This window comes from Pelmatolapia mariae, linkage group LG14 (genome assembly GCF_036321145.2).
Source record: "Pelmatolapia mariae isolate MD_Pm_ZW linkage group LG14, Pm_UMD_F_2, whole genome shotgun sequence".
Classification (NCBI taxonomy): Eukaryota; Metazoa; Chordata; class Actinopteri; order Cichliformes; family Cichlidae; genus Pelmatolapia; species Pelmatolapia mariae.
The window spans coordinates 6581370-6604951 of NC_086239.1; the positions used below are offsets into that span (position 1 = coordinate 6581370).

Genomic DNA, 23582 nt, shown 5'->3' on the forward strand with positions numbered 1-23582 from the left:
TGCTATCCATTCAGGCAGCTGAAAAACATTCCCAAACATAGTTAGTTGTCAGTTTTTCTTTTAATGAGCAAAATTTCTGACTTGCTAGTCTATATTTTCTTCTTTCATTAAATCATGTGTATGGAGAATGAAAGTAAGCAGTGATAGATTCAAGTGATAGATACTTTATTAATTATAAAGAGAATTTAGGAATTCAGTAGCTTGTCAAACACAGTGTATCAAACAGGAGATAAACAGCAAATAGACTGGCTCTTATATAGTGCTTTTCTGCTCTATTTGAGCACTCGGAGCACTTATACAAAATGCCTCAATCACCTATTCACACAAGCACTTTCTAAGCCCAAGTGCTCTGTATCTAACATTCACACTCTGATGAATGCATCAAAGTTGAGGTTCACATTTGTCTTGCACAAATATGTTGGCTGGCACGCAGATTGGAGCAGCCAGGAAGGAAACCACAAACCTTCTGATTAGCAGATGACCTGCTCAACCTCTTGACCTACAGCCACCCCAAAAATCGTCCTGATGTCTGATTCAAGCCAGCGTTCTTCTAACTGGGTCTTTCTCATGAACAGGTTTGTACAGCTGGGTGGAGCGTCTGTGCTTAAGGCTAGAGGAGTGTGCTTGAGATAACCATATTAGGAATATCCTCTCTTACCAACAGTCAGAAACTGTCTGAGCTTTTGGCTCTCAGGGATTATTTGTACATGGGATGATTTCATTGTAAAACTAATAGTATATTTACGACAAAAAGAAAGGGAAACAAAATCTAATCAAACTGCTTTTCAACTGTAAATTGTAAGAGCATACGCCTTTGTATTTTTGATTCATGTTGGATTATATCAGTTTTTTTGATTCATACTGATTGGTATTTGTTTCGATCTACTTACAAATTGCATTTTTCTTAAGACTAATTACTTGCCATTAATGGTGCAACCAATAAACAAGCACGTCAGAAAACTAAGTTACGATCTTTTTTTCTCTGCACACACACAGACTCAATCCTCTCAGAGCCCACGTCTTTCCCTCAGTGATAAATGTCAGCCTCCCTCCTCCTGAACAGATATCGATGGTTATTTGGGCTTATTTCTCCAATCTGTTGTTCACCTCAGAATGGAGATGGAATCCATTTCTGCCTGGTTGGCAGCGAGGGTGACTGTAGGACAAAGTAATTTGGCTGGCTGGCACCCTCTAGAATCTCTCTGTCTGAGCTGCCGAGCTATCTCAGGCCCTATTTCCAAAGTTTACCTCACACAAACAAGCGCTCACAAAAACCCCTCAGATCTCTTCTCAAAGACGCATAAACTGGTCTAAGGCTGAAGGAAACAAAGTGCAGACATTTGGAGAAGTAGTTAAGTTTGATCTGGCTTTTGCAAACAATCTGAGCAGGTATAACAAAACAAAAAGGACATATAATACAAACATTTTACTATTTATCTGCCATTTCAATTTAAAAGTATATATCGAACCCTAAACATTTCATTCCTTCAATAAAGCATGTGAGGTTTCTTTTTTTGCAGGACAAAGAAGAACTCTATAATCAGTTGCTTGTTGGGGGCTGTAGTGTCCAAAAGGGAACCCAGCTGCAGTAACAGAGTGGACCCAGTGGGTCTAGAAATAAAAATATGTGTCATTCCAAAAACTGCAAAAAACCCCCAAACAAACAAAAAAACCAAACATTTCAAGCCATGTCCAAAACCAAGCACCGACCTCTCTTCAAGTACCACACAGGCATGTTGGAGTCAGGGTGAAAAAGAGTTTCAAGTTTAAGTTGAAGTGAATTAATTTATTTTACATGAAATATTTATGGACCCCCAGCCTTCAGATTTTTACAAAGAAAAGAGAGGGATTTTCCAAAGAACGGAAATCCAATTTGTCACAGAATGCTGGGTCACACAGTGATGACACACTATGTATATTGGTACTCTAGCAGTTACAAATATCCCATAAATTTGTCCATACAGTTTAGCAAAAGCTACATAGACTCGCTAAAGAAATGGTTTAGGTAAAAGGCAAAGAAGTTACTTAAATTAAGCCTGGCCAACAAGGCCGTACCAAAAATGACATATCAATAAAACATAGATAATCACAGTAACGATTTGCATTGTAAACATGTTAAATTAATGTTGGAAGGCTGCTATTTGGCAGTGGAGAGACAAAAGTGTATTTGGATAAAAGGTGGAGTGTGTTCCTCAGATACCACACGCAAGATTTTTGGAATAAAACCTTAAAGGCATCAAGCACCATTGTTATTGTTCGGGTGTTTCATTTGTAAAGGCAAAAAAAGCAGATTTCATGAGTCAAGGTCTAACAGTCCAACTCCAGCTCCCTAACTAGCAAGGCACTTTTTGATCTGGAAAAATAAAAAACTAAAATAGAATGATTATTGTAAGAAAACAGGGAAGGAAGCTCTAGGAGAGGGGAAATTTAAAACTAGCTGAGCCTGCTGCGAGCGATTTAGCTCATTAATGTAACACTGGTGAAAAGTGAGAACAATTGTGCCATTTGACTGTGGTTTTGATTGACTGGCTCTACTTTTTCAACATTCACCTCCTGCTTTTCCCCTGAAAACATTATTTTGGTAAATCCAATCATCATCTGATTGTACTCATCTTATATTGAGATGAGGTCCATAAATGGAATATGATGGTGCCTTCAGGGGCTTGATTGGAATACTAGAATGGTTACTGGAGTGCACATATAAAATAAAGAAATGGTAAATATGTAGACAGTCAAGTTGAAACTGAAGACTTTGTTCTGCATCAGTGTAAAATGTGCAAGGGAGTGCAGACAGTCTCTGTGAGTGACGAGGTGTTTTGTTGAACTACTGTTGGGTGGACAGGTCAGACAAAGGCAGCTCCAAGGTCCACACACCTTCAGTGAATTCACGAAAACTCTGCGTGTGAAGCACACTTCATCGAGTGTGCCGTTTCAAAGGTCGGTGGTGATGACTGGTGTTACGCCGTGGATGAGCAGCGTAGGGCCAAGGTCCTGAGTCAGCAGCTCCAGCTGGCGCAGGTAAGCAGTATAGCGGCGGGTGTCAGCTGGGGGGCGTGGCAAGTACAAGAAACGCACAGCGGGTTGGGGCCGGGCCTGATCCAGGATCAGCTTGTTGACAGCTGAAAGGTAGTCATCTGACACACGTGTGGCGTTGCTTGGGAAGCTGTTGACGTAATCTTCTTCGTTCTCCTCATCCTCCTCCTCCTCAGGTTGCAGCTTCTTCTCTTCCGTAGTAGCATCCAGCTGTTTCTTCCCCCAGTTGCCTTGACGCTGCCAGTGTAGTGCCACCTGCTGATCCCAAGGCACGGGGTGGATCTGAGCCTTAATTCTCAACTCCTTAAGCAGCTGGCTGAGCTTCTCCTCCGGGCCCCTCACACTTCGGCCCTCCTCAACACACAGGAAGAGACGCAGTGTAGCTTTGCGCCAGTCCCGCACCATGTTAAGGATACATGCCAGCTGCAGCAGGAATAGAGAGCAGGTATCCACATAGCTACAGCTGTCTGGGCGTAGGAGGTTGACTGGCCAGACATCCACATACACAGCTCTCTTCCCGGGAGCGCAGGATGGAGGTGAGAGAACCTGGGCTCTGTCAAAGTTGTTGAAGTATCGAGCTAGTACCACGTTCTTGAGCATCTTCATGGCATCAGCAATGATAGCTACATACTCCTGGGGCCCTAGAACCTTTCCGTCTCCAAATTCACCATAGTCCAGTCTGTTACTAGAGCCCCGCAGGGATACAAAGTGGAAGAGAGGAGGTTGCTCAGGCTCCTGAGAAGGACCTGAGGGATCCGTGGACTGAGTGCTCGACATTGACGGGTCAATCAGTTTGTCTTTTGGAAGACAGTCATCATAGAAACCCAGGACAAGGGTGTTAGGACGCATCCCACCTGGGAAGAGGAAAGGCACAAATTATTTCTTTTATCACCATCATTCATTTCCTATAATGTTGAGAGTGGAAGACTTAGAGTGATTCACAATATGTCCGTTACACGGCCTGGACTGAAAGTGAGCAAAAGAGCAACCGATAGCCAAAGAAAATTTTTAAAAGACCTTATGAAAGCCTGGAGAACTATTACTTAAGACAACTTGAACAAAATAACAAGAAAATCTGGCTCCTTGGAAGCAAAATATATAGAACTAGTGAGTAACTCAAGACTTTTGCGCAGTACTGTATGTTTTGTGGCTCTGTAAAGACCTTTTTGATCAAATGTGACTCTTTTGATATGCTGCCAGTCCTTGCCCTATGGGGCAGGATTAGGGTTACAGTGCATTTCAGGCATGTTAAATAAACACATTTACATAGAAACTAGAAGAAGTTAAAATCAAGTGCATTTTGGGCACATAGATAAAAAGTGCAAATAGCAGTTTGGATATCGCAGCTCAATAACCGACACAGCATATCATCTTAGAGTGTTAACGTGTCTGCTTCTGGATGTTTGGGCAGTTTAGTTCAATACTTGAAACTTTGAGTAAACATAGTAACCAAACCACTGGTTGAAGAGCAGGTACTATTTTTTGACAGTCTAAATAATAATATAATATAATATAATGTAAATGTAAAAACATTCATTAGGCATTGGCTTTAATCAAAATGTAAGTACGTGGAAGGAACAAAAATCATATTAGTATATTGATACTTGCCTTTGAATTTAATAACAAATAAGGACAATGTGCGGCGTTATTAATAGTGGTACTGACCAAGTCCTGAAATGAAGAGGAGATGTTGGACACCATGACGTACAGAATCAGCTAAGGTCAGGTTGACAAAGGCTTTGATATTTAGATGGTCCACCAGGGACAACCAGGACTCATATTGGGCCTGCAGAGGGTCAGACGGCAACGTGTCTGGAAAAAAAAACATAAAACAAAGTTGAATTGCACTAGAAATACATCTGACAGTTGAACAGAAGTGTGCTAAGATTCAGAGAATGAGAAGGAAATGGACCCAGAAGCAGGAAAGCTAAAAAGTAAAAGGAGAGAGTGGAGAAGTGAGTTGACAGAGCTGGAATTAGAGGCAGAGCATGAGTGAGATGCAAGAGAGCATGCTGAGATATGGAGGAGAGGGAAGAAACAGAAAGATGCAAGCGCAAATGACAGTGTAGACAGAATTGGATAAAGAATGAAAGATACAGGGAAGCACAAACAGGTGAGCAGGTGATCAGTCATCCCAAAAAAAAAGCATCAGCATGTATGTAGAGGGCCATCCAGAGGCCACGTCTACAGGCTTCCTGTGGTTGTTTGAACTGTGCTAGAAGCTGCCATGTATTCCATTCAGCTTTAAGGCAAACAGCTGCTGCACAATTGTAAGTATAAATGGGTAGACTCAAAATAGATTAGCGGGGCAATGTGCAAATCCTCAACAACAAACTCCACTTCAGTGTAATTATGTGAATGAATAGCTCGATCATATTTCTCAAGACCAAGTGGCTCGTCAAGTGAGAGAAGGGCCCTTCAGCGGCTAATGAACATATCATTTTTTTCCACTGTGAAACACAAAGGATTTGGACTGGGAGCACTCCATTCATGGCCAGTCCCGGTCTGCCATCATCTCCCCCACCCCTTTACACCCCACGGAAGACAAAGAAAAAGACAATCAATGACCTTGCCCCTTGAAAATCTGCAAGTGTGTAGAAAGGAGGTGCCTCCAGAGCTTTGTGCGTGCGATTACTTCCCTCGAAATGAAACCGCAGCAGATGAGGCGATGTCAAAGAGAAAGGGTTAGCATTCTGAAGAGGTCCATTAAACAATGAACTGCTCAGTCTGGAACTTTGGAGTGCATTGCCAACATAGAGGCGCATTTCTCACTCATATACTATATATACACTCATAAATATTTGGCCATTTTAAACTGAACCAAAATGAAAGGACTTTAGTGATAGTGGTATATTTTATATATTTTATAGCAATACAGTTGAAGTTCTCAGGGAAAGAAGATTTTTTGTTGCCTCTGCTGCTTTTAAATATCATAATCATGTTAAAATCATCCAAAAACAATATCTTCTCAGCATCCCATATTTATTTTGCTCATAATTAACAGTCTCTCTCTCACACTGAGTGGGTGTACATGAGAAATGGTGCAGAAGTAAGCCTCCGAATCCTCCTAATGCAAAAGTCACTGGAGAAGAAGCTGATTAAATAAATGAAAAAGTTTCTCGAGATTTAAATCGAACTTTGGTGTTCTTACTGAGGTCTCCGAGCTGGACATGTCCCAGCACGTACAGGCCGCTCTTCTTGATGTCGTTGATGAAGGTGATGAGGCCCACGCTACTGCGAGGGTTGGAAACCATGAGCAGGATCTGAGGTCTCCAGAACTTGACGTGGTCCTTCCTCACGTCCAGCATTAGCAAATACTTACGCACCTAAAGGTTGAAGAGAGACATGTAAGCAGAGCTGTTGGCCTGCTACCATAAACTCCTACTTCACTAAACCTGCATTCCATACAAGCCTCTAGTTTGACTTTCACTAAATCTGAGTTGTGTCTGCAGCTGTCTCATGCTCAAATCCACTTCAGTCCCACCAAAATAAATATCCAGATGTGACTGAAATTGCAATGACCTAAATTTTAGTTTTTTCACTTAATGTTAATTTCCATAATATTTGATATTGTGCAGGGGAAAAAAACAACACTTCAAGCTGTAATTGGCAATATATGTGTTTTGCTCACTTTTCTGTGTCTGTTTTTTTGGCAGGAAGGAAAATTGACTTTTATTGGTCCTGAGATTTAGCATGAGGTACATTAAGGAAGGTTTCAGAAACTATGAATTTCATTCCTCTACCATCTGTACAGGCTTGCAATAGAGTCATCTTTAGAAAGATTTTTTAGCAACTTCCTCAATGACAGAAGCCGGCTTTCTTCTAAAGCTTGTACCAGCGACCAGTGATGAAGTTCCCACAGGACCAGGGATCCCAGTTCAACTAAAGCCTGATCCACACATGTCCCTGTACCAGACACCGCCATGGTTTTGTTGCCATGGATGAGAGGTAGATAAAGTATTTATAGTGTATAGAATAAAGTACTCTATAAATGTATGGTTGAAGTGGTCTGTAAAACTAGAAAAAGGCTATATAACCACTAGTCCAGGTCCATCCATTGAATAGTCAGACATATGTTAAGATGTTTATATGCGTGTATAGATGTGTGTCATTCAGACTGTTACTGTGAAAAATGTGCCCATGTGCTGCTGCTTATGAATGTACACTTAAATGCCAGAGTGTATTAGAATTATATATATTATATATATTATTATATTTTACAATGCAAGCAATCATGCAGCCATCGTCAGGATTCACGTTGATAAAATTGGCTCATGGTACCATTAAGGAAATGCAGCTGAGTAGAACCAGGACTAAACAGCAATGACTAACGCTGACTACATACTGATCATTAACTCTGATGACATGTTAAAGCTGCATCCTACGCAGCCCAATATATCTCTATGATAGAAAATCGTAATGGACAATTCCATGCTTTTCTTCAGACTTTTTGGACTTTTGAGTGTTAAAACCAAGGAGCAATTTCAGGGCTGAAAAGGAAAATGTGACAAGACTGCTGTTCCTCTACTGACCACTTGGGGCTGGCTGAAAAAGCAAAGAAATTCCAGTCACTGCCCAACTTCACAGCATTAAACAGAAATGATTACACTCTGATTAAAAAAAAAAAGAATGGAAGAAATACTTGGGTCTGTACAGATATCATCACCTTCAAAAAGTATAAGGTGGGTGAATTTTCTTTCTATGTATTTGGACACCAACAAAGCCTGAAGGAAGGACTGGTGTGCTCTAATTATCTGACAAATATTATGGATTGGTGTGCGGTACAACAAATGAAAAATGTTTGTTCTTCAGTTCTGGTGAGTGAAGTTATAGTATTTTATTATCTGTTACTTAACACTAACTAGCACATACACATCTATGTATGTTGAACTTGTCAAGGTTATGGATGCACCTAATAAACCAATCTTGCCAACATTAGTGGATAACTTAAAACTAGGGATGTATGCGACCAGTTGACAACGCTGTTGTCACTAGTCAGTACCAGACGTATTGGCATTTAATCTGATTGCTATCATTTTAATTGATGCTGAATTACTTTAAATTGTTGTGTTCTAAATGTTATGCAGCGATGTGCATAACATTTAGATGGAGCATCACTAAGAAATGAGGTTGCAGGAAAATGAGCGATTTCCAAAGGGTGGAGGGGCTCTCGAAAGAGGAATTCAATAATTCGAGAGAAGTTCAGAGCAGAGCCGCTGCTCCTCCACATTGAAAGGAGACAGCTGAGGCATAAGGTTAAGATGTTTTAGCCAGGGTTGGCCTACTGGGAGGAGGCCAGGGGCTAGCCGAGGACAAGCTGGAGAGATTACATCTATTCTTACATCTGGTCTGGGAATGCCTCGATGTTCTTCCAGATAAGCTGGAGGAGGGGACTGACAAGAGTGAGGTCTCAGCTTCTCTGCTTAGGCTGCTGCCCCCGTTACCCAACTCCAGATGGGTGAAGAAAACAGGTGGATGATTTATCATTTTGTTGTTTTAGATAGTAGTTGTCATTAACCTTTGAACAGCGTTCATAATGCACCACACTTTTCAGCCGCAGTTTATTAGTTTTTCGGATATTTTTAAAATACATGAACTTTTTTTATAGCAAAGAAATCGATTTAGGAACCTGGCGCATCAACTAATTCATTTCAAAACCATACACAGAACATACATTACACCCTATAAGAGATTCCAGATGAAATTACAGGATACATATCACTGTCACATATGCAATGATTCGTCACCAGGCACGTTCTTACACATGTTATGGGACTGTACAGTTATATCAAATTTTTGGGTCTTTGTGAACTCTGTGTTATCTGAGGTGCTGGAAGTTTTTATATCCCCAATCCTGGTCTTTGTCTCCTCAATGATACCTCTGAAATCTCCTTAAAACAAATACAATGCAAAATATTGTTCGCCAGATTCACATCCGCAAAGAAGAAAATTACAAAGCAATGGTTCAGTCCTGACATTTGTATGGAATCATTCTGGATACGATGTCTTATCCGTATCATTAATCTTGACCATACCACAGCAAAATTAAATAAAGCTCGACCCACAACTGTCGAAGCTTGGAAAATCTTCTCATCCAAAGTTATCTCCTGGAAGTGGCAATAACTGGTTGTAACTGTGTGTTTTTGTGTTTTTTCTTTCCTGTCCCCATGCCTTGTGACCAATGTTTGCTTGGTCACAAGCAAACAACAGGGTTGTACACCCCCAACCCTGTTGTAAATCAATAAAATGTTGATCACAAAAAAAAGAAAGAAATCAATTTAATATCATATTTCACAAAGAGACTGTTTGTCTGTTTGACATACGACGTGCAATGTTGATAATGTGCGATGCGAGGTGCCGCTCAGTTAAGCAGTATGATTCATTACCGAAGAATGTGATTAATGGCTTCAAATGCCTTTGTTTAGATTGATTTTGACATTTTCCATTAATCGATTCTCAAATGCAGCTTGATATCTGAGTGTTATTTAGTTTTAGAGTAGTCGGTTAGTCAAATTTTTTTTCCCCGTTTAGTCAACTGCCAGGAACATCTCTATTTAGCACACCACCCTCTGGTCCAAATATTCTGGCTCCAAAAAACGGACATGGCAACAGCGACTGTTGCTATTGTAGAAGTTTCAAAATGCCAGGTACATAATCAATCGATGGTATAACAGTAGCTTTTATTTGCAGTCTATGGTTAAAATGGGTGTTCCTGGTATAAAAGGAAAGTTGGGGAGAAAAAAAATAGTTTAAAAAGCTTTAAATACATTCAGACACTTGCAGGGTGACTATAAAACAGACAAACGGAAAACTTCACTTGAGAATATCCAAAAATAGTTAAAATGGCTTCCACTTAAAAGTACTTTCAGGGTGTGCTTCATTTTATGGACTATAATCACTGTTGTGCTGCAGCTCCACTGGGGTTTAGCCTGAAAAGGCCTCGAAAAAGCCTCTGACAATAACGACTGTCTTAACAATCCAAGTTCAGCTCAGGCTGCTGAGTTTATGTTTGTGTGTACATGACTATCAATCAAAACTTGAGGATGCAACCAGCATTATTATATCATGATTGTCACACTTGTTTTCGTTTTTTTGCTGTAAAACACACACACACAAAAAACATGGTCCTAGAGGCAGCGTCCAACTGCCTCCACTCATCTAATCATCTGTCTTCCTTTATCTCTCCATTTTCCCATCTTCTCATCCATCAGACTATCATGATTTCACTGTCGCTTCGGTCTCATCCATCACTTAGTTTCTCAATCACTCAACCCCACTCCCTGCTTACATTCCTGCCTCCCTCTTTCTCTTCCCATGATACCATCAGGCTTTGGTGCCTCAGTTTGTCTTTTTCTCCTCTCACTTTCTTTCCTAAACTCTGTTGTCAGCTGCTTGTTATCTCCAATTGAGATTTTTTTGTTGCTGTTGCTGTCGTTGTAGAATGCTGTGTTTTGTTTTTGTTGCTTTGCTTCAATGTCACCCAGCTGGCAGACCGCCACACTGGTTACTACTCGAGGGTGCAGGAGCATTGGACAAGTGTATGCATGAGCTCAGTAAATGTGCATGTATGGTCCCCTCTGCTGGGCCCATCAGTATAATCATTTGCGCTCTTTGCCTGGGGAGGTTTGAAAGCTCGGAGGGCCAAGCTGAGGCTCATTTGTGAAATGAGTATTCAAAGGGTTTATGACTTACAATTTAGATATTTGGAAATAAGTGCGGATGCACTGATATATGTGCCTTGTTGTTTGCCAGCAGCCTATTGGCATTAAAGATGACATTCGCCGTGGCAATGTTTATCTAGAGTGTCAAATCAATTTTGCGCTGGATAAATGTTCAAACATATTGTGATTTAACAGTTCACTTAATTTTATAATGACATAACAAAACAACAACAACAAAAACACTGGCATTCAAACTGACTGTCAGCCAAGCTGTTTTTAAAAATATGAATTACAGCCAAAGACTGTAAACAAAAAGTGGATGTAGTTGCCAGATCTGAAAAATGATGCAATATCAGTCGCTAATGGCCAACCCCGATGTGGGATTTGAACATGTCTAAGATTTCTAGTAGCTTCACCTGTGGGATGAAAATCCTTTGTCACCTCGTTTGAGTTATTGTGTTCAGAGTTTTAGAAAATTTGACCTCTAACTTTAACCTTGAAGCTGAAGTCACTGAGATTAATGTACCTATGGTACTAATTTGAAAATTGTACATCACCTGGTTCTCAAATTATCACACTGATGAACTCTGGTGTCAACGCCAACAGCCCGCCCATCAGCCTTTTACAGCTGAGGGGTAAAAAGCTATGGCAGCTATTACATGGATTAAAAACTATAACAAAGGCCTTTACATAATTATTATAATAATAACTACACATAGATTGAGTGTTTAATAATGGAATAGAGATTCATAGATTGACTGATGATATGTTAAAATACATTTGACATATTATTCAACTACTGACAAAGCAGTAATACGACTGACCAGCTAAGTGCAGGTTTAAATAAACCAGTCTTCAGCCCTCATCCGCACCTATCACCACCATTCTGGTAAACAGAGCTACCAAGGGTGGCCAATTGAATTACTTGAGAGTAGCTGCTGCCTCAGTGTTGTGTCTTGTGTAAGAGAAACTGCAGAAGTGGGAGGAGAAGATACTAGAAGAAAATGGGAAAAGGGGGTGGTGAGGATTTGGAGGAAAAGTGCAATAAGTTAAGTGGTTGTAATCATGTTCTGCCTCCTGACAAGCGAGTGGCAAACCCAGACACCCTCTCTGCAGCCTTGGCAATGACTCCCCCACTCGGCTGTGGGCCGTCCTGGCAACGGTGGGCTGTCTCCTTGAGAGCAACAGGCTGGCCCGCTAGAGGACATGAAGAGCTGGATGATGTAAAGCTCTGTTTGTGTGTATCAGTGTCATAAATGTAAAGAGCTTTGCAGGGGAATAGATGTAGATGTGTGTGTGTGTGTCTGCTAAGCCTGATATAAAGGTGACAGATAGCTGCTGTAGGGATGACAAGGCGGCATGTGTGAGAAAAGAGAGAGGGGAAAATGTGTGTGTTTGTCTGCTAAATGCAAAACCATTGGCTGAGGAGAGGCAGCGGAGAACTGTCTGTGTTTGTATTCGTTTGTGTGTCTCTATAAACCTGATAGAACGATTGCTTGGCAGAGGTACGGGCTCTTGTAAAGCTGAGGGGATGAGATTTTAGTTGCTATAGTAATGACAAGGCAATACTGAGTGTGTGTTTGTGTGTGTGTGTGTGTCAGACCTGGTGGAAAATGAGAGCCTGGCTGATGTAGCCCCAGCTGGAGGTGGGACTGAGGTAGTGAATCAGCAGAAGCAGCAGGAGCATGAACGCGATGCTGGCCGAGGCGTAGATGGCGTTGATGAGGAACATCATGATGGCGCAACCGATGATGCCCAATATGCATGTGTGCCAGGTGAAATAACGAAAGGTGGGCCTGGGGAGAAAACAAGGGTGGTGAAGAGAGCACCACATTAGAATAGTAGCCACCCCCCCACCAGCCCTCCAGAAAAACAGACTGCAAACCTCTGAAGTCATTCAATTTGTACATCAGGAAGTTTTAAATCTACTGGAGGGATATTTGTGCTTTTTTTTTTTTTTTTTTTAATTGTTTTCTAACTTAATACTCATTACTATTTTCTTACTAACTAAATGGTTTTGACTCTTTTAATATTTTAAAGATGAGATATTGCTTTGCTTTCACATCAAGCCTTGAGAAACGAGAAAAAAAAAACCCTGCAGGAAACAAACGCAGTTTAACTCTCTGCTCTATGCTTATTTCTTTTTACTTGTTTCCCAAGTTCATTCAAAAGGAGACCAAGTGTGCTTGGTCTGCACTGAATGCGTTCACATAATCTAAACTAAGTTCAGATGGTACTATAGGGTATAAGGTTTTTCTGAAATTACCAACCAAACAAATAAGTAGACACTTGTAAACCAACTATAGTAAACTGTTTCAGAGTATTTAAAGTTTAGTTGCATTGAAATAAAGGGGGGTGAGCTCTACAAAGTTCTGGCTGTGTAAGGGGTACAGATTTAAACTGCCAATCTCCCTTTCACAATAACTTCTATCAATAGCAGCATAGCTTTGCTTTGGCTTTTTAAAAATGCAAATACGCTTCTACTGCAGAGCCCAGTGAAATTTGATGTATGAAAAAACAGACATTGCGAAGGCCTACTTTACACTTTAAAATTGACATTTTATAAACAAGGGCAACACAAACAGACCGTCTGACATGTCTGTAAAATTCTGAATCCCACGTAATAAAGAGCATGTTCCATTTGTGCGTCCCTGTTTGATTGGACTCCTTCAGAGGATACAGTCAGACAAACCTTTTGTTAGTGACCAGCTTCCGTCTCACACCTCTGAAGAAAGATTTCCCAAAATGTCAGAATGTTCTTTAGAATGAGAAAGATTTAACAAACCACCAAGGAGTTTAGTGAAACAGCAGCTGAAATGGAATGAAGATTCTCCTAACATGGCTGTACATGTACTTGGGCTGAGAAAGCTAACTAAGGGAAGGCCCTACTGAATGAGTAATGTCTGACAAGAGCAAAGAATTACATTCTCAGCCAGAATAGTACTGCTCCCATTCTCCTGTCAATTTTAGAGTTTGCAACTGCTGATTATTTAATCAGATACTAGCTATGCTTTTAATACTTTAAAGGATGTCTAATCAGCCAATCACATGACAGCCAATGAATGCATTTAGACATGTTCACATGATGAAGACAAGCTGCTGAAGTTCAAACCGAGCATTAGAATGGGGAAGAAAGGTGATTTGAGTCAGTATTTCAGAAACTGCTGATCTACTGGGGCTTTTCCACATAGCCATGCATAGATTTTTACAGAAAATGGTCTGAAAAAGAGGAACTATCCAGTGAGCAGCAGTTGTCTGGGTGAAAATGTGTTGATACAAGAGGTCAGAGAAGAATGGTCAGACTGCTTCAAGCTGATAGGAAGGCAAAAGTAACTCAAATAACCACTCGTTACAACCAAGACATGCAGAAGAGCATCTCTGAATGCACAACATGTCAAACCTTGAGGCAGATGGGCTACAGCAGCAGAAGACCACGCCAGCTGTCACTCCTGTCAGCTAAGAACAGGAAACTGAGGCTATAATTCACACAGACTCATCAAAAAGTAGAGAACAATTATTTATTTATTCATTATTGTTATATATATATATATATATATATATATATATATATATATATATATATATATATATATATATATATATATATATATATATATATATATATATATATATATATAAATATATATTTATTTATTATTTTTTTCTAATTTTTTTTTACCTCCTCAGTTATTTTACTTTTTATTTATTTATTTTTTTTGTCTCCATGCTTACAAGTCCACATATGCTAACTGTAGTAATTGTTTACAGTTGAATCTGTATAAGCATGTTGTGTTCAGTTGTAAAAGCAAAAATAAAATATTTAAAAAAAAAGAAAGAAAAAAAGTAGAGAACAGAACATTAGAAAAGTAATTTGTCATAAACAACAATAAAGCGTGGATCCATCCTTCACTGTGTCAATGGTTCAGGCTGGTGGGATATTTTCATGGGACACTTTGGGCTCCTTAGTATGAACTGAGCATCATTTAAATGTCACAGCCTACCTGAATGTTGTTGCTGACCATCTCCATCTCTTTATGACCACAGTGTACCATCTTTTGATGGCTGCTTCCAGCAGAATATCACATTTTATCATAAAGCTCAAATCATCTCAAACTTGAAAATAAGATCACTGTATTCAAATACCCTCCACAGTCACCAGATGTCAATCCACCGGAGCACTTTTGGGATGTGGTGGACATCTGCCTGATCCAATCATACCAAAATGATCCAAAATCTCTCAGGAGTGTGTCCAGTACCTTCTTGAATCTGTGCCATGATAAATTATGGGAGTTCTGAAAGCAAAAGGGGTTCAAACCTGCTACTGGCAAGGTGTAATGAAGAGTGTATATGCTGTGAAGTAAAATCTCAGGCCTCAGACTGCTTGATAATTGTTGTGATCTTCTGCTTTGCCTACTGTATAGTTGTGCTAATTACCATGGATTCTTTAAGTATATATCATATCAAAAAAGATAAAAACTGGGAGAGAGCCATCTGGAAAATGAACACATTTTTACCACCACTAAGGGAATCTTTTATATAGCTGCTACGGCCATAAAAGAATTTCATTTGTCTGAGTTTCACTGGAGAATTTCAGTGACACGTGAATTCCCACTTGCTGAGACTTTTGTATTTTCACAGACATGAAATACATGAATGCTTACCAGTTGTTTGGAAAACATTAACATTTAAAGTATGAATTTTATAGAAATCAACTACACAAAATTTACAGGGAATAAATTGTGCTCCTTAGGGTTTATCACCAAGGTCTTTTTGCAACTATCTTAGCTTTTGACATCATAACATTTTAATTTCTGCCTCTCATTACCTCGGTTCTGTGTTCCTACCTGATGCTCCAACAGCTTGAGATGCAAATTTCTAACTTGGGGGCAATATACTATTATCTGTCCTTGATTATACTACCTTAATTAAGTCAGGTTAAATTACTTGGCTAAGTAAACCTCATAATGAAAAAATTTCAATCAATATCTATATTTTAGAAATTATGCCAACTTATTATCTGCCATAATTTTGCTAAAGTATTTTTTAAGGGTTATTTTTTTTTACCCAAAAGTGATGTCTCACTCTCACTGTTAGACAAACCATAATTAAACATCAGAGTCATTCCCTAATGTGTGACTTCACAGCAGCATTAAAACTAATGTGGCGTTAATGCTGTGACAAGATCAATTAAAACAAACAGCACACATAGATAATAGGCTGCTGCTGCTTACTGCTTTAGACCTTTCAGTGTTTGTGTGAATGGGCATAAATTCTTATATGAATGCATGAATGCATAAGGACACATTAGCTGGCTTCCGTCCACAAATACTTGCATGAATTTTTGTGCTAGTTTTAAGTGGAAATGAGTTGGAGGGTCATGGAGTTGGGAACTGCACAGAGGATGGAAATGCTCATATTTTTGGAGGAGCATGTAACTGACCTCGATTTCCCTGCAATAACTGAAGCTGTGCGGATAAACAGCCATTAAAATAGTCCCAGCTGTAATTACACAAAGCAGCTCAAATGACCGGCGGGCTTCCTTCCTGGATTCACTTACAGATTTAGACTCTTTGTAAGAGGCAGAAGCAACAACTACTGAACACAACGATGCAGCGAAGTGCTAAAGTACGGAGAGAAGGGCAGGGGGGTGAGCCCACCAGAAAGCTAAATTAAAAGAGAAGAGAAACACAGAGATCAACTGAAAGAAGCAGCCATGAGGTAGTCATTAGTCTTTCTGTTGGTCAAGCTGTTAAAGGCAAAGGAGCAAAGGGAAATGTGTGCAAGTCTAAGATTAGAAACCTGAAAGTGAAAACTTTCAAAGCCAAAAATTGCTAAGGCAAAATTTTTCTTAGTACTGGCTCAATAATGACAGTTTTTAACTGTGTAACTGAGTCAGTAGATCCAGCCTATTTGCCAGAAATACTCGTAACTAGAACACTAGTAACATAAGCCCAACTTATGAGCGGGATTTACAACAGCCGATAAATGAAAATTTAAAAAGCAGAAGTAGAACAGATGGAAGAAACATCCTTCAGTGTTGTTCACCAGAAAGAACTTTGCAACTTCTCCATTGGAAACACTCCAAACAGCTGATCCAGGGGTAGAGGGTAAGCGAGTAAATAAATAACTTGACATAACTAATTTTAGGGAAAGATGTTTATGGTTTTTGTCATGAGGTGCACATCAGGTTGGTGAGAACAGAAATAATGAAACGCTCAGCGTCACACCAGCTGAGTTGCTTAACAAGTTTACTTTTGGCTCCTTAAAATTCAAATTGCTGAACCATTTTTGCAAGAAGTTACAAAAACATACTGTAGGAGCCTAGATGCAGTTTGTGGAGTTTATATGATTAACATAATTTGGGTTAATGATTAAAACTATAAAGTTATAGCTTAGAATAGAATAGAATAATCCTTTAATTGTCCCACAAGGGGAAATTTGGTATAAAAAAAAGAAAAAAGGACTCTGTGTTGATACTGCCAGCTCGGAGCGGCGCCGGAAGAATCTTGGACTTGCTTTGTGTTGTATTATATTGGCAGTAATACTTACAGATTAACATATCAGGAATAATGGAATAAGTTTGTAGTTTGATTTCGTGTGCTTAAAATGTATACTTTTATTTTGATAGTCTGGCAGAGACAGGAAGTTAGGTGAGTTCAGAGTGGAGCCACACAGTTTTTTGACCTCTAAATCTCTGCATCCATTTTAACTGAACTTTGTAAGCCTTTGATAATTCCGGATTCAGTTACTGTGTAGCTGTTTTCGACATTTTTGGATAAGAAAAAAAGGGACTAAGTGGAGAGTCGAGCTAAGGCCTCATTCACTGGAAAGCTACACATACTATTCTCAGAAGCATTTAAAAGAGCAATGAAATAACATGGGGAACTGAAACTCACACCGAATTTGATGGATGGCTGGTTAGCAACTGTTTAAGTTACAAAAACGCTGGTTTTTATTAGAGTTTAATGACTAACACTTTAGGGAAAGTTAAGTCTCCATTTTGAAGATGAAACAGTAAAACACTTGAACTTGGTGGAGGACGATATCTTCTTGATATTTCAGCTCTCTCCTAGTTTTTTCCCAGTGTTGTACCACACAGGCCTTCTGTCTTCAAACTTTGCTTTTATTTCCTCTTGACCTGATCACTTCAGCATCAGCGTTGCCCACAATTGTCTCATCTAATCCTTCTCTCCATCTCATCGAAGAGTTGGTGTAATTACGATAAAAGCTTGCCCACCCGGTCTGCCTCCCCCCTTTACCATCAGCGTCGACGGTCCCCTCATACAGTCACCTCGCACGCTCCCCTTTCTCCCCGCCTCACTTGTTCTCAAGCAACTGATGTCACTTAGCTGACACAGCAAAATGCCGCCAATCAAATCCCCAGAGACATTAAGAGATGCAGAATGATGAAGACAGATAGAGAGAGAGAGAGAGAGAGGGGGCCAGGCTTTAGCCAAAAGACACGTCATAATTGAGGAGAAGTGGGGACAGAAATGTTATCCTTCCTCACATACACTCCCAAGGGGAGGCGAGAAGAAGATGCCAGATTCTTTAAGTAAGAGGTCAGTGAGTTTGAGACGTTACGTCATGCAGCACCCCAACACTGGCACAACACCAGTGGGGACTGGACTGACCTTAAGAAACCTTAGATCATTTGATATTGGATCAGCCTGGTAAATTACATCCGCTTCCTCTTAGTGCTTGATATATGAGATACCTGAGCAAAGGTTCAACCAGAAGTCAGAATATTATCTGAAAACTCTTCATGCAATTTAACAAGAGAATCATGGCAGGATAAGTTTTTTGCATCATTATTTTTCTTAAAATCTCATTTTCTTTGAAGGGAATATAGTATGTCCTGTCCTACTAAGGTTTTTCTCTTCTGCTGTTGAATACCTTCATTAGAAAACACACCGTTTTATCTTTTGTCTCTACATGTTCATGATTAGTAAGTCTGAAGTCCTATAACAAAATATTCCCAATCAATTGCAGCTTGTCATCTTTCATAACCTAATATCACTAGCAAAGGGGAGCCAATGACAATCTCCTGCAAACACTGGACAACACTGGTGTACAAATCTATGATTCAGCTATATTTCATAGCAGAATTTGTTTGTACTCTACAAACACATCTAGAACTTCAGATCATGTGTGTGAACAAGCTCTTCTGGTTTTCCTGTCAAATTAAACAATAATAGCATAAGCAGAAAAAATTTAGACCATAACCTTTTATTTTAAACATATTCCAAAATACTTTATCTTATCATAAAAATAACTTCTGTCATTGCTGAATACTATCGGCTAATTTACTTGGAAGTATCTCACAGTCTCTATAAACATACAGTTCCAATCGATTATATTACCTCAGTTCTTCTATTAACTGCTTTTAGAAATATAAGCAGCAACTGTAAAAACGTTAAAAAAAAGAGTAAAGAACCAGACAAACATTATAAATCAGCTCTGCTGCTCTTCCTAACACGCCACACAATTAGCAGTAACAGCTATATTACTTAGTGCAATGTGAAGTCCAAATGATCGTTTATGTATAAAACTGTTAAATGTAGGGATGGGTACCGGTGTCCGGTGCCATGATGGCACCGGTTCTGACATAAACGGTAGTAACCAGACCGAAAAGCAGCGCACATTTCGGTGCTTTATTTCGGTGCTTTTTTTCCTGAGCCAATTCTAGCCAATCATTTTACGTTTCCGAGGATAGTAGGCGGGCCCAGGTACGTACGTTCTTTTAGAGCAGAGCTACAGATTAAAAATGCCCAAGGCGAAGCGGTCAAAAGTCTGGCTGTACTTCGCAGCAAAAGATGCAAACTCAGCAGCCTGCAACAAGTGCTTTAAGGTGATACTGTGATACTGTCAAAGGAGGTAACACCTCAAATCCGATGAAACACCTGGCGACGCATAGCGGGTTTTTTTTTTTTAAGCCGAGAAATGCGCCGTGTTTGATAGCTTGCTGCGAGACCTCACACCGAGCACATCTACTGCGGGTGTGGTGCCTGTTATCGGACCCGGAGTTAGCACCATCCCCCAAAAACTCGAAGAGTAGAGTCCTGGCCCCTAGCCCTGCCAGTGTAGCAGAAATGATGACGGATGATGATGGCAGCAGCAGCTGTTCTTCTCTGGGTGAGTAGCTTAATGTTGTTCGTGTGTAATTTACGTTGAGTACGCTAACCACGTTATTACATTAATGCATGTAAGGTGAACTAGCAAACACCGTCGTAGTTACATGCGGCTGTCTTCTTGTTTGATGGCAGATACTCCCTTCACCCTGGCCAAAAAGGCTAAAATGACCAAAGAAAAACTGGTTAAGTTAAACATGAGAGGTTTTTGGACAAAGTTTGTGTTTTTTCCATTGTTTAAGCACTGCTTCCATCCAAGAGTAATACCATATATGCCCTATAGCTGAAGAAAAGGCTTACATTGTTATGTTTTTACAAAAAAAACAGCTGAACATGAGAGGTTTTAGGACAAAGTTTGTGTTCTCCATTCTTTAAGCACCGGTTTGAGCACCGTTTAAGCACCGGCGCCGTTTCAAAAGTACCGGTTTGGCACCGGTATCGGATAAAACCTAAACGATACCCATCCCTAGTTAAATGAACTTTATACAAAAAGGTCATCCAATACAAGCCCTAGGTGTTGCATTTAAAAAAAAAAAAAACAACAACCAAGGAATACAGTTGTTCTTCAGAACCAGAAAGGGTGGTCTGTAAATCCTATAGATCTTCTTACTGCCTGCACATTAGGGTCTATGGAATCTTTCAAGAATAGTGAGGTCACCTTTCAGAGAACTGATCGGTCAGTAGGTGGTAGGCTTGGTATGTTGATCTCTTAATCCATACATAACCTGCTCCAGAACACAAGTTACCACTGCGATGCACCTCAATACGATGAAAAACAAGGATTAAAGCTGAAGTCACCTCAACAAGCTCTGAATCCCCCCTCATATTACAGGCCTCTGCCTTTCTGTAAGAAATCCTACACTCTGACATATGTCACAGCAAATCACTATCAGTTTCTGTCCCTGTTGTCCATACTCAGTTCTGAATCAGCAAGTCTTTTGGGTCAGGTTGATATTATGTAGTTTGAATTTGAGTACAGGAAGAGCAGATATCCTACTGTACAGTTTGGTTCCACAGGTTGAAAAGGCCGCCGAGAGAAACTAGTGATGTTGGGCTACAGAAACAGAATTGACTTGACTTCACAAATTACGATACAAAGTGACGGTGTTCATGTATGAACAAACATCAGTTTAAAAAACATCTGTAAACTGAGTATCGACTATGCTGAATCAGTATCATCACTAACTGAAAGGAAGCATTCAGCAGAGGAGCTCCCCTTAATGTTGTCTGAAAGCAACTTGATGAGCTTAACTGTGATCACTTTTGAATGAATTTACATAAATTAAATAAACAACATGGAAGCTGAAATGTGTAACATAAGATCATTTTCTCTCCAGCTAATTCTGACACAAGCTATCCAAGTCATGCGGGAGTCCTGCATGTTTCTGCAATTAGAGAGCAATAGTTATTTGTAAAACAGGAGAGAGCCTTCAAATCATAATGCAATAATGCTTTTGTAAATAGGTAACTGCTATGCTGATGGATTTCTAGTGCTTGGCTAGACCTGGTTTTGTACTGAAATGAGCATAATGGCCTGAACCAACAACAGGCGGAGGCACCACTTACTATTCCACTGAAGGGGTTTAGAGTCAGAGCCAGAGTGTCACGGCATTATGAAGTGTGATGTGTTCACTTACTGATACTGAAGTGCATTTGAATGGTGATGGGATTCTTTAGCTTTGATAAAAACTGAATGAACTCCACAGTCGCTGAATATGAATGGCAATTTGCAAAAGGTTATCCACTGTACATTACAGCAACAGCCTTTTATCGAAAATTGGAGCACTTGATAAAACTATACTAACTCAAGATGAAACGGATCAAACATCAAAGCGTATACCTCAATATATCGTTCGCTGAAGTCTCCCTCGGACAGGATTTTATTTTCAGAGGTGGTGGGGTGTTTCCCTATTACCTGCTTTTGTCTGCAATTTCAATGTCTGAGATTTTACACCCTCTCCACCCAAGGAATAATTACAGGCCGGGTTTCACACAGATTTTCACCAAACACCCAGGTCCTCTTGCATTTAAAATCCAGCTCGGAAATCCACTTTGCATTTTAAAAATATGATTATACAGCTGCTTACTGATACTGAGTTTCATCAGCCTAGGATAGTATGGGAGCCAAAGTTAAATAAAACCAAGTGACACTAGCAAGACGGTAACATGACTCACAAACCAGCAAATAAACTTTCCACATAATGTTTGCCGGCAATTGCAAAGTCTTTTAGATATACCTTTCTGATTTACTTTGTCATGGTTTGTGTTTTTTTCCCAGCTGTTTCACCAAGGTTTATGACCAAACATACATTTTTGAATATTTCCTATTGTAGAAACAATTTTTTCTATTAATAAAAAACATGTACTGGGAATTGTGTGTACCATTCGGCCCATATACAGTACAAAACATGGATGTAGCCATTCTGTTACCCACTAGCTTTGGACTCACATTTTGAAGCTTGACCATTAGTGTTTCAGCTGCTGCCATATTGTTGTTTTGAAGCTTGAAGGTACCTTGCACCTTGAAAAGGTGGATGGCTAAGTTAACAGTTAATGCAAGCAAGCTTGAATGGCAAGCTGCATCCATAAACTGCATGTGTGCAAAAGCATAGACAAAGGTTATAAAACATTTTTAAAGATACCTCACTATCCACAGTAGCAAAAACTATTTTTTGTACCAAGCTGTAAAGATGGAGGTCGGTCGGAATCAACCTCCTTTTGAACGCAGCCTCAAGCAAAACCTAGAGGAACTACAGTGGTTGTTACTTCCATGCTAACTTCATCTATCTGCTCTGGAGGTTTCCGATTGATTCCCCCGTACATTGGCTCCTCCCCGTGTCTTTTCATATGCCATATCGGAGGAGGAGGAGGAGGAAGAAGAAGAGGAAGAAGAGGAAGAAGAGGAAGAAGAAGAAGAAGAAGAATCCTTTATTGTCATTGTTTAAACAATTATTTCCACTGGGAGTGTGATAAATGTAACACTGTGCTATGTTCAGGGAAAGAGCTCTTCTTGTGATATATATGGCTATGAAAGTTGATTCAGAGAGGATACTTGAAATTGAGAGTAAAAAACAGCAAATAGTGTTTTTAGGTCTCCAAAAGTTGATTCTGTTCATCTGGACGTAGCGTTTTGTGGGAGAAACATTTCGTCACTCATCCGAGTGACAGAATCAACTTTTGGAGATTTACTTACCTGGATGATTGAGCATGCATCAAGAAGTGTTTTTATGCTTAGTGATTCTGTCCCCTGTTACACCTCTGTGGACCCAGATGAGACTGAGAATACAATAAAGTTTAAAATATGCCACCAACTCTGAAATATACAAATCAAAGGCATTACATGGGCACTTGCTCTTAAAGTCTGCAATATTTGTTAATTCATTATTGACTTATTAACAATATTAACTCGAGGTTTCTCCTCAATTCCCCTCTATATTAAATCCTGCCTGTATCATTTCATATGCCATAGAGTTAAATGTTGATTATTTCAAGACACTATTCAACAATTTTATAGCTGAGCAGGGGGTGGCTGTAGATCAAGAGGTAGAGCAGGTCATCAGCTAACTGGTAGGTTGGTGGTTAATATCCTTCGGCAAGATACTAACCCCCACTTGCTCTCCGATGCACCCATCAGACTATGAATGTTTATGAGTGTACTGACAAGTACAGGGGCGTGTTGTACAAAGCACTTTGAGTACTCCAGGAGAGTAGAAAAGCGTTATATAAGAATCAGTCCATTTACCATTTACTTTTCATG

The 23582-nt window shown here is 39.8% G+C and overlaps 1 protein-coding gene across 1 annotated transcript in view; it reads right to left on the bottom strand.

Moving 5' to 3' along the window:
* Nucleotides 1–200: 200 nt before the first annotated feature.
* The window catches only part of zgc:153039 (uncharacterized protein LOC767698 homolog), a 75753-nt gene continuing 52371 nt past the window's right edge, over nucleotides 201–23582 (bottom strand). Inside the window, exons 10-13 of the mRNA XM_063493133.1 lie at nucleotides 12298–12490; nucleotides 6185–6359; nucleotides 4699–4845; nucleotides 201–3887 (exon numbers count right to left, since the gene is read on the bottom strand). Coding sequence (XP_063349203.1) covers nucleotides 2932–3887; nucleotides 4699–4845; nucleotides 6185–6359; nucleotides 12298–12490 — 1471 coding nt within the window. The 3' untranslated portion in view covers nucleotides 201–2931. The remainder of the gene's footprint in view (nucleotides 3888–4698; nucleotides 4846–6184; nucleotides 6360–12297; nucleotides 12491–23582) is intronic.